This window comes from Terrapene carolina, unplaced genomic scaffold (assembly GCF_002925995.2).
Source record: "Terrapene carolina triunguis isolate 2854851 unplaced genomic scaffold, T_m_triunguis-2.0 Scaffold33715, whole genome shotgun sequence".
NCBI classification, from domain to species: domain Eukaryota; kingdom Metazoa; phylum Chordata; order Testudines; family Emydidae; genus Terrapene; species Terrapene triunguis.
In genome coordinates, this window is record NW_020698066.1 from 5,366,772 (window position 1) to 5,379,132 (window position 12,361).

The window sequence follows — 12,361 nt, forward strand, 5'->3', positions numbered from 1 at the left end:
GTGTGTGTGTGTGTGTGTGTGTGTGTGTGTGTGTGTGTGTGTGTGTGAGAGAGAGAGAGAGAGAGAGAGAGAGAGAGAGAGAGAGAGAGAGAGAGAGAGAGGTGCATTGCCCCTTTAAGTACGCTGACACCACTCTAATTACACTGCCTTGTTAAGTAGATCAGCAAGTTGAGACAGCAGCTGCTCCCAGGAAGCTCCCTCCTCCTGAGCCCTGTCATGTCATCCTCCCTCCCCACTTATGGAGATGGGGTAAGAGGGGTGCAGGAGCAGGGGGGAGGGGGACGCCCTAACATTAGCCCCCCGCTTTATCCTGCGCAGCAAGCAGGAGGCTCCCGGGAGCAGCTCCAAGGCAGGGGGCAGGAGCAGCACATGGCAGTGGGGGGAGGGACAGCTGAACTGCAGGCAATTGATAGCCTGCTTGGCGGCTGCTACACAGGGAACTTAGGGGAGCAGGGAGCTGATAGGGGGGCTGCCGGTCCACCCTGGCTCCAAGCCCCCCCCACAGCTAGCTGCAACAGGCTGCTCTTCCTGCAAGCAGTGAACAAAGCAGGCGGCTGCCAAATGACTTTATAAGGGAGCATTGCACAACTGTAAACAAGCATGTTCTCTAATTGATCAGCAACATAACAACAAAACCATGTTAACTGAGACGACTTTAAGTGAGGAGTTACTGTATCTAAAATCCTTAGTGATCCAGAGATGAAAGGTGTGACAAATACAGTTGTCACCATTACTAAATTGTGCAACTAGTGACAAGCACAGTTATTTGTAACATAGTGCTCTGATATTCTTAAAATCAAATATCAATAAGTTCAACTCAGAGTATCAGTGCCAGACTTATCTCTTGACACATATAACCTCAGACACACATTACCTGAGGAGAACTTGTGATAAAAATGCAGCCACTCCAATCAATATATCTACCTATTTGAATCATTTTAATATTTTTGGATGAATTAAGATGTTTCTAAAGAGCAAAACAGCACAATGCCTCTAAATGAATCAGGAAAATAAATAATTGGGTGCCAAGCAGCTCATTAGGAAGCTTTTTTTTTTTCTTTTTTCTTTGCGCATGGAAGGAGATTCCTTCCTCCAAATTGGAAGCAATTGTCTAAGGGGTGTAGGCTTATTGGAAGCTATTTTCTATGTGCTAACCCCTAGATTCTAATTAGTTTTCTAACTGTAGTAAATATGGAAGGATTTTGTACTTCAATCTAGGCTTCCTAAGTGCAAACTTAATTTCCTCAGTGAATGCTTAATTTCTAGTGATCTGACCCCTCATTTTACCCTAGTCTTCAATTGGCCTCCTGGACTAACAAATTTGAATTTAGGGATTTGAATGCCAAGATGGGATATAAACGTGTCTACCTAAACTTTGATGGCTCCACCCATCATCAAGCAGATGTTATATTAAGTGGGGCTGACTTTTTGAACTTAAAATGGAAAAAAAACTCAAAGAAAAGCCATCATTCAAGAATAACAAAATCAACCAAATACTGAAAAACTGACAATTACTTACATTAATAAAGTGTTAGGAGTAACTGACAAAGAGCAGAGACTAAAGTAATAGGCTTAACTACCACACACAAATCCTACAAACAAACAAGACTACAGAGGTAGTCTTCAAACATGTCAAGAAAAAAATGAAAGTTGGAATCCAGGATATTCTATTTATATCATTAAAACAAAGCGTAAGGCTTTTTCCCCATTACAAATAGGAGGTCTTTTGTATGTGTTGTTTTAAAGAAGTTATTCTGGTGACACTAACCAAGAAGTAGGGAATTAGACAAAAAAACCTAAACTTTTGAGAACCATCATACAGAGATAATTCTCATTTAAATTATATTAAAAATGTACCAGTACTTATTCAAATTAAGGAGTCACACATGATATCATAAAGATGAAAGTCTTACCTCACCATGGTTAAAATGATCCTCTCTGGATAAAAAAGAAAAACCACACAAATACATTATTTGTTTATAGCACAGAATCATTAATAAGTCCTACAGAAGTGCACTAGTTTCATTTATGAAATGAGCTGATAAATATGTATCACTTATATAGCCCTTTTCAGCCACAGATTTCAAAGCTCTTTACAAGTTAGATAAATATCTTTGTCCCATATTTATGTTTTGGCTTATCTCCAATGCTGAAAATGCACTTTAATACTTTAATTACTTCTACAAACAATCTTTAGAGCAGATTAGCTATTTGGACACAGAGCTAGAAACTCCCTAACAAAAGATAAGTACACAGAATATGTCCTACTATGTATTGTTAAAACAAGTCAACCATTTATTTAGTTATGACATGTATGGTTTCTGGCTCCTGAGGAGGAAACCGTGTAAACAAAACATTGTTTTTACAGCAACTTATAAAGCTTGTTGAGACCTTAAAAGAGATACTTCCAGAGAACCTTAACTTTGCTATTGAATTATTGTAAATCTGTTTCCATAAACTGATGCACGTATGCCTAATGTTCTTGCAGGATACTTGTGAAAAAAAAATCCTCAAGCTCATGAGTTTCATATTTGTTAAAAATCTGATAAAGACCACATGAGCAAACAAACAAGTCCCAGTAACGATCTATGGAAAAAAGAAGACAAAAACTCTCAGTGTAGCTGAATGTGTAGGATGAAGTGACAAAAATCTCCTTGCCTAATTCACCACTGTCATACGTTAGTATCAAATACTGGTTCCAAAATGGATTTAATGGAAAAGAGCAGATAGTTATAGACATAGATTATTAATCTTGGTTCTGGATAAGAAGGCAATGATTCCTCTGGAGCGAAACACCAGGTACTCAGTACTTTAAGAAGCATTCAAAAGTGTTTCAGCAGCATAACAAATAATGAGGATTTGCCTCTATCCTCTCTCAACCCCATGTTAAATTTATTATCTATCCAGAGGAGAAAGTTAGAATGCAAAAGCTGACAGAACAGGGTTACATATTTTGCAATCAGAAAAGGACTTTGTGTTAAGAAGCTCTTCAGCAGGGGAAGTTTGTAGTTTTCGTTCTCTGATCTGTAGATGCTGCTCATTCTTTATTCTGAGAAGCAGATCACAGGAGAACCGTCCAACCCTAAATGAAGGCAGCTTAGGAAATACAATGAACATTTTATAGGAGCACTTCCTACAGATTAAACCCAAATATCTTGGGGTTTCTAACTTGAACCTGACACCCCAGAAGGAAGGATGAAGATGATGTTTACATTCACTGTTTGCGGGAGAGAAAGGGAAGGGCAAAGGAGTAGAAATATCAGCCTAAGATTGTACAGCAAACAAACAGAAAGTATAGTAATTTAACTTATCAATAAGCACAAATACAAATATTTTGTGAATGCTATACAGTGAAGGGAAAACCAGTTCAATTTAGTGAATAGCAAACAGCTCTCCAAAAACAGGTCAATACACTATTTTGGAGCTAACGTATCTGGCATATATCAATTAAAATGAAAAGAAAGAATCCTAACATTTGTTTTGTAGCAAAAATGAAGGCTATTTACTGGTAACCACAGTTCTTTGAGACGGCTGTGCATATTCACAGTTACTGGTATTACGCCACCTAGTGGTTAAACCTTCTCCAAGCAATGTCCCTTGGAGTGCTCTCTCAACTCCTCCTACAACACCTTCTACTGAACCGCTCAGTGTTTCTGAACACATTCTAAAGGCAAGGCCATAAAATGGGGTGCAGCACCCTCTACCACCTCAGTTCCTTCCATCACCAACCAAGAGATAAAAAGAGGGCTCTGGTACAGTGCCACCTTGAAGAACTCCAGTTACAAGTAAGTAACGAGTGGCTCTGCATATTTCCACTTATGGGATAGTATCATAAGCAGTGCTGAAAATAACCCAGAGGAGGGAACAGAGTTCTAATTGAATACAGACTGAAGCAAAGCTCTACTAAATCTAGCATCAGCCCTACAGGCCACATCTAGAGCATAATCCTTATTAAATGTGTACAGAACTCCAGGTTGCAGCCCTGCAAATTTCAACAACAGTAACTTGTTTAAGGCAAGCAAGAGAAGCTGCCACAGCTCTAATGGAATATGATTGTAAGTACAAGAATTTCTGCTACCATGTAACATTCAACAATACATTGTTTAATCCATCTACAAGTATTATGGAAAGACACCATACAACCCATGTGATTCTTAGTGTAAGACACGAATAATCTAGGTATTTTCATGCAAGAGCCCTTCTTGCATAGAAAGTATATAAAGGTGATTCACCCTCATTAGCATGTGGCTTTGGAAAAAATACCAACAAATTAACACCACTTTTGGAAAAATCCTGGGATTCAGGCCTAAGAATCACCTTATCTTTATGAAAAGATGTGAATGGTGGAATGTAAAAGATCAGCCATCAAGGTATTTAATTCACTCACCCTTCTGGCTGATGTTATGGCAATAATAAATGATGTCTTAAGAGATAAATAATATAACAAACACTCGGCTAAGGGTTCAAAACATGACTTCATAAATGTAGCCAAAACACAAAATGAGATCACAAGGAAGAAGAGTAGGGCCGGGCAAACTGGGCCCACGGGGTTCGGGCTTCCCCTCGCTGGCTGCGGCGGGACTTCACTTGGCCGCAGCGCGGACTCCTCCTCTCCGGCCCCTCCCCAGTGCTGGGCTGGCAGGCTTCCCCCCGATCCCACCCTCCTGGCCCCTCCCCTCCGCTGGCCGTCTGAGGGCTCCAGTTCCATCCCGCCCCCCACTCCCCAGGAGCCCGGAGTGGCGCGGACCATCACTGGCGGCGTGGCGGCCTGGCCGACCACCACCTGGAGCGGAGCAGAGTCCCTCCGACCCTCCCTGCCTGCGCTAATCGGTCTCCGGCAGGGGCAGGGCCCGGGGCCAGGAAAGAAACTCTCTCTCCATGTGACGTGACATGTGAGTGAGCAGGGGGAGCCCGCAGGGCCGGGCAGGACGAGAAGGGGGAGCCGGGCAAGGCTGGGAACAGTGGGAGGAGGGGATACCCGGAGAGGCTAGGAAGAAAGTGGGGGAGCAGAGAGGAGCTCAGGGGGTAGAGCCAGGCAGGGACTTCAGGGAGCGGGTGGGGGGGATGGGCCGGGGAGGAGGAACCAGGCTGGGAGGAGCCTTTGAAGTCTGAATGGAGGTGGGGGGGGGGCGCGGATGAAGAGAGAGACAGGCGTGGAAGGGAAGGATGGAAACAGTGAGGTTTCCTTGCTTTATTCTCTTTGTGCTGTTACTTGTATGTGTTTAGGACTGATGAATTGCTTCCTTTTCTAATTAAACTGCATGTCCCAAGCACCTCTTTACTTTTCAGGATTAGCGAGACATGCTATTTTAGGGAGAATGAAAGGCCATTCGGGAGGTGATGGCCCAGAGCAGTGGCAGGCAAGGGCCTGGATGAGGGCTGGACTCAGCCATTGGTATCAGCTATTTCTTTTTTTGTCATTCAAATGGATTTTGGGTCATGGCTGACATCCCAGCCATCATGTAAAACGCTTCCCTGTGGCCTTTTGACATGCGCACAGAGGTATCTCACTGCCAAGTCCCTATCCTAGGAGGGGAGGAAAGGGGAGGGGGAAGGCTGCAGGGTCATGTCCCACCTCCGTGCAGCCAGTGGCCCATGCTTGCCACTGCCATGCTGGAGCTTCCACATTTATTTACTGACACATAAAATTTGCAGAATTTTAAAATATTGTGCACAGAATTTTTTATTTGTTGGTGCTGAATTCCCTCGGGAATATGGTGTGCTGGGTAGTTGTGGTGGGGGGGCTGTGAGAGGGGCGATGGGCAGTGGGGTGGGGGGTCTGTGGGTCGGAGGGCACTGGGCATAGGGATCTGTGGTGGAGATCTCTGGGTGAGGGGCCACTGGGCATGGGTGTTGCTGGGCATAAGGGCATAAGGGGGTACTGGGAACGGGAGGGCGGTGTGGCAGGGCACGCTGGCAGCACAGGGCTAGGGGCGCAGGAGGGAGGGAAGTGCAGGGGCTAGGGGTGAAGGCGGCACTGTGCAGAGCTTAGGGGCAAAGGGGGCACAATGCAGGGTTTAGTGGCAAAGGGGGTGCAGGATGGGGATGCAGGGGTTGGAGAGCCCATGAACCATGCCCCCGGGGGCGCCAAAACACAAGTTCGCCCAGAGCGCCATTTTCCCTAGGACCGGCCCTGAGGGGAATACACATTAGACAAGACCTACATAAATTTCTTAACTGTGTTATACAGGAAAATAATCTACCATTAACTAAAAAATGGTAACCAGAGATAGCTGCCCAATGAACTTTCAAAGATAAGTTAGATAACCCTTCAGATTTTAAGTGCATTAAATATTATAAAATACAAGATATAGAAGCTGAGACAGGAGAATCAGATTTTTCCCTCATCCAAGCCACAAACCTGGTCTATTTCAAATGGTAGCACCTTCTGGTACAGTTTTCTAGAGTTAAGAAATTTGACTACTCATGAGTAGACAGAGTCTAAGTCCAATTGTCCATCCAAGCCATCAGATGAAGGGACTGTGGATCCAAATTGAGAATCTGAGATAGCAGATCTGGAGACAAAGGAAAACGTATGAAGGCCCCACCAGACAACTGAAGGAGATTAGTAAACCACTGCTGATGCAGCCAAACTGGGGCAATGAGAATTATCTTTGCCCCATCCTAACATATCTTCCTCACTACCTTCTGGATCAAAGTAAAGGTGGAAAGCATACAGAAAATTCCCCAGTGCAGAAGGAAGCATCTGATATGTATTCACTGTTCTTGCCTGCTCTGGGGCAGAAGAGGCAACACTTTCTGTTGAACCTAATTGCAAATGAGTCCACATCTTGGTGATCCCAACTGGAAAATATGTCCTAAATCAACTGATCCTTCAGTGGCCTTCATGAATTTTAGAACTGTTTCTGCTGAGACGATCTGCAATTACATTGTTCTCTCCTGCCAAATGCAGAGCCACAGAATAAACGTTGTGAAGAATGCACCAGTTCCATAATTTGATTGTCTCTGCACAAATGAGAGCAGAATAAACACCCCCGTTTGTTGACATAATACATAGTTGCACAACCCTCCCATGTAAGTGAGGGAGAAATGATCTGAGGGACAGATTGATGTGTTTCAACTCCAAAACAAGGTGCAAGCTTCTCTTTTGAGAAATCCAATGACCCTGAATTGTAAGATGACTCAGATGCACTCACCAACCATTGTTTGACACATTCAAAATTACCTTCACCAGTAGACTAGATGCTCTACTGTATATACAAAAGCTTACAAATGGAGAAGCATTACATCAGGAATTCATGTACATTTATATTGACCCACTATGCACAAATGTACAAACAATGGGCACACAATCTACTTCTACTGGTGCACAACCTTCAGCGTGAGACTGACCTGGTCAGCAAATTTCAACTGAAAACACAGAAAGTTATTATAATCACTTGAGAGATACTCTGACAATTAAGAATATGTAATGAGCATAGGGTGGTTATATTAAACTCCAAAATATGGCCCATTCTGGAAAATTGCCACATGACTACACTCCATCAATATGGAGGACAATTGAAAAATTCCTATGGTGGCCCCCAGTAAGGCCACGGAGCCCAGGACTGCCAGTCTCCCCAGCAACAGATTCAAACCTGGCCTTGCATCCATGACAGAATGCACTGGTGACAACAATGGACCCAGAGGGAGGCCAGAAACAAGTGGAGAGAAAGATCTTTGTGGAGACCCTGTAGAAGTCTGAGAAGGAAGAGCTATAAACGGTCAGGAGAATCTGGCAGATGCAACACCCAGAAGGAGAATGACTCTCTCCCAGGTACTTCAGGCACCTAACGTCTGATGCTGAGAAAACAGCAGGGCATGAAACACACCGCTTCATTCTCGGTTTTATCCTCTTCAGTTCCACCATAACCTGGAATTAAGATACTAACAAATTAACTACTTACCTATACAAATCACTAAACAACTAACAATAAACACTCATGGAGTGCCAGATCCCAAGGGACCGTAATGGTTCATTTCCATCCAGGCACATGGTTGGAAGGAACTGAAGTGGTAGAGAGTGCAGCGCATCCTTATATGGCCTTGCCCTCAGAACGTTCAGAGATGTGGGAGATAAGGTAGGAGGGACACTAACGGACACTACTGGGAGAAGATTCTACTTTTAGGCACCACTAGGCAGCACAATACCTATAAGAGGGAATATGCAGAGCCACTCGAAGATCATCCTTAAGTTTAACATCTTAAAGGCAATACTTACCGTTCACAGAGGTCTTTCTGAGATAAAACCCACACAATATATTTAATTGCCTATTAACAGAATGAAAGTTAACAAAATTAGAAAGATACTAATTTGTCCATAAGCATTTCTGAACATTTTAAAATTCTAAAATTAAATTAAGAGGGCTTGAAATGGTACGGTTAAAACATTAGTAAAGGTAGTTTTCATTCAATATGTTTTAGATACACATGCCAACAAATAATTCTTATTAGACAAGCAGCCTGCATCTAGCCTGTCTGTTCTTCAGTAGATTAAACTGCAATGTTTTACACATAATGCAATATACAATAATAAAAAACAATTAGTTATATAGTCTGTCAATCAGGTACAGAATAAGTGCAAAATAAAACTATAGTACATTTTTAATAAAATTTCATTTTTAAATTGTTTAGAATAAAAATATTCAAGTTGAACTGGACAATTAGGAATAACTCTGGCCGCACCCAACTATAAAGGTCCCACAAGCCCCAAAAATAAAAGGGGGTACATAAGGGAGGGCAAATTAGTCCTAAATGTATATTAAATGTTTAAAACTAGCCACTAATTTTTAAATGGGTGTTTTTACAGGCATGATTTTTATAAGGCAAAATGGAAGTTTTGGCATTCACTTCAGGTGGTGCAGGATCGGGTCAGTGGACCATATCATACAGAAGACAGTACAGCATTTCTTCCAAAAAAAATCTGGCTATCATTTCTACTCTAATTTACCTAGCTCTTTCTCATTTGAATGAATTTACTGCCCTCCTCAGTACACCACCAAAAGAGGAAATAGTTAACTCACTAAATGAATCACTTACCTTCATGATGATTATCCCAAAAACCACAAGAACAACGGGAAGTAGTAACGTCTTTGTGTATCTTATTGGAGTCTGAAATGCAAAGAAACTTTTATTTCCTTCAAATTTAGTTTTAATTTACTACCATTCTCACTCTGAAAGCTACCATGCTTTATACCTGAAATATTTTTCCTCTGGGTAGATTTAAATTTCAACATATAGCAGAAACAAGGTGAGCTGAAAGGAGATTCAAGACATCAAGCCCCATCCAGCTACCTAATTAGTACTCATAACACTGATGCAGCATTTATAAATTAGTCCCCCTATGTTTAAGTAAGGCTAAACATTAACATTACATACGTTCTTTCCAATTTCCACTTTACAATTGCCTTTAGCATCTTTTTGGAGGCTTCAATCTTATCTCCAGCTTATTTTCTTTAGTTATCAGTCATAAGGCTAGAACTAAATTGTGGATCATCTCAAACACTCACCAATTCATTTTTTAACAGTCATAATTTATGGCTGCGCCAAGACAAGTTTACTGGCCCTAAAAGCATTTTTACTCGCCCAGCCAAAGTGATTTTCTGCGCAGACAAACCACAAGACATTGGACCTCAAGATATGGTCTCACCTACTTTTCGTCCCCTCAACATTTTTGTTACGTTTTGCTAATTATATAAAATAAGTAGTATCACAAAATTTAAAGAATCTGTCCTTATACAGTACTTACTCTCTCATCCAAATCTAAGAGCTCCTTCAAGTCTGAAATCATACACTTCCTATTTCTAACCTCACGAAAATCTAGCTCCACTTGAATGTGGAAACAAAAGTCTTACAATGACCGCAAACAGCTCTCAGATTTGTTGGTAGAAGCAACCCCAGTTGAGGTAAAATATAAACAAGTTACCTCTTTTGTAAATCAATTTTTAATAAGTTACCTCTTTTTCCATGAAGTCAAACTCTGCAGCACAGGTGTACATTAACGTATCAAAATCCTTGTAGCCAAAAAATTTTGATTTTAGCAGGTTACTTATATGTGCCTGGTAGGAAATATAAAGCAAAAACCATCAGTAAATAAGAAATTGATCTCATATGCTGTAACAAAGTTCTTTTTTCATAAACAAACATTTTCCTATTTAGTTCAACAAAAACCCTTCAGTTATAGTACAAGTGTAAATGCACCAAGTAATTATTTGGACAGATTAAATGAGATTTTCAGGTACAAAACTGTTAGGTTTGCTCAAATCCATACAGCAGAAGATTACAAGAAAAAAGTTGATTACCAAGTAACTGTGGTTCATCAAGAGCTTTGCATATTCATACTTAGGGGATATGTGCTTCCTATTTTCTCTCTCCATCTAGTACCCATGAATTTTGGGAACATCCTGGAATACATAGCTAGCAAACAGGAGCAGCTAACAGGGGAGCTTTGCAAGGGAGTTCTCCAGGTGAAGGAGGAACAATTACATGATCCTTGGGGTAAGTTTGTTGTCTGTAGTGTGTGTAAAAAGAACAGGAGTACTTGTGGCACCTTAGAGACTAACAAATTTATTAAGCATAAGCTTTCGTGGTGTGTGTGTTTGTGGTGTGCTTGCTGCTTGACTGAAATATACCACATGGTCTGTTTGTTTGGGGGACCGTGTGACGAGCCTAGCGGCCTCCTAGGCAAGACTGAGAGCTTCTTAAAGAGGCTTTGATCCCTAAGCCCTTTAGCACCCATCAACCCTTAACTGGGGGTGGGTGGGGCTACTCAGGAAGACCAGGGCTTTAAAAAGCCCACTCCTAAGTAACCAGAGGAGCTAGGGAACAGGAGCAGCTAACAGGGGAGTTTTGCGAGGGAGTTTAGAGGGGGAAGTGTGTGTGTGTGGGGGGGGGGGATACACAACATTCTTTAAACTTAAAAGCCAAAAACACCCCCTGATAAAAACAAAACATCAACTAAGGAACGAGTTGCAGGAGTAAAAAGAGAATGCAGGCAGAAGACCAGCAACAGAGTGGGATCTATCCAGTTTATTGCACCCAATGCAGCATGTATGATTACCTGCCCTATGGGCAGATGGTGTATGTGTGCATTCAGTGCAAGGAGCTCCTGGCCCTCGGAGACCTTGTATGGACTTTGGAGACCAGGGTGGCTGAACTAGAGGAGACAAGGGACTCCGAGATACATAGATGAGACTTTTGGGGACACCGTAGAATGGTCCCACTCCCAGTCTGACAGCCTCTGTGCTGTTGAAGAGGATGAAAGCCGCAGGGAACGAAAACATCCAACTAGAGCAGAGGGAAAACGATCCCATAGTTGGGACCCTCCTTCCAGATGATATTGCGGTACCTTCTCGCACTGAGGATACCTCTCTGGGGGAGGAAACTCCAGTTATTAGGAAAAGACATGTAATAGTTATGGGGGATTCGATCATTAGAAACATAGTTAACTGGGTTTGCGATGACCGGGAGACCCGCATGGTGACTTGCCTGCCTGGTGCAAAGGTTGCAGATCTCTCGAGACATCTAGATAGACTTATGTGTAGTGCTGGGGAGGAGCTGGTGGTCGTGGTACATGTAGGTACCAATGACATAGGGAAGGATAGGAGAGAGGTCCTGGAGGCCAAATTTAGGCTACTAGGTAAGAGATTGAAGTCCAGGACCTCCATGGTAGCATTCTCTGAAATGCTTCCAGTTCCATGCACAGGGCCAGTTAGACAAGTAGAACTGCAGGGTCTCAATGCGTGGATGAGACGATGGTGTAGGGAGGAGGGGTTTAGATTTATTAGGAATTGGGGGAACTTTTGGGAAAGGAGGAGCCTATACAGGAAGGATGGGCTCCACCTAAACCAAAATGGATCGAGATTGCTGGCACTTAAAATTAAAAAGGTCATAGAGCAGTTTTTAAAATAAGGGCTGGGGGAAAGCCAAAAGGTGCGGAGGAGCACGTGGCTCAGACAGAGACATCCCTTAGGGGAGGATCTATTATTGGAGATTCTCTATGTCCTAGTAAAGAGGACAGGATGGAAGATGATCAAATACGGGTAGGATCTGATGAGAAACAATCAAATGAAAAAGAGTCCCATTCAATTACATCATGTAATGGCAGACAGCTAAAAAGTGACAAGTTTTTAAAGTGCTTATATACAAATGCTATAAGTCTAAATAATAAGGTAGGTGAACTAGAGTTCCTCGTATTAAATGAGGATATTGATATAATAGGCATCACAGAAACTTGGTGGAATGAGGAGAATAAATGGGACACATTAATACCAGGGTACAAAATATATCAGAAGGACAGAACAGGCCATGCTGGTGGGGGAGTGGCACTATATATGAAAGGAAGCGTAGAATCAAATGAAAT

At 42.3% G+C, this 12,361-nt stretch overlaps 1 protein-coding gene across 1 annotated transcript in view; it reads right to left on the reverse strand.

Moving 5' to 3' along the window:
- Nucleotides 1–12,361, reverse strand: part of LOC113409498 (probable C-mannosyltransferase DPY19L1) — a 102,130-nt gene that overhangs the window by 29,889 nt on the left and 59,880 nt on the right. Inside the window, exons 15-18 of the mRNA XM_026663487.2 lie at nt 9,957–10,058; nt 9,040–9,111; nt 8,222–8,271; nt 1,914–1,938 (exon numbers count right to left, since the gene is read on the reverse strand). Coding sequence (XP_026519272.1) covers nt 1,914–1,938; nt 8,222–8,271; nt 9,040–9,111; nt 9,957–10,058 — 249 coding nt within the window. The remainder of the gene's footprint in view (nt 1–1,913; nt 1,939–8,221; nt 8,272–9,039; nt 9,112–9,956; nt 10,059–12,361) is intronic.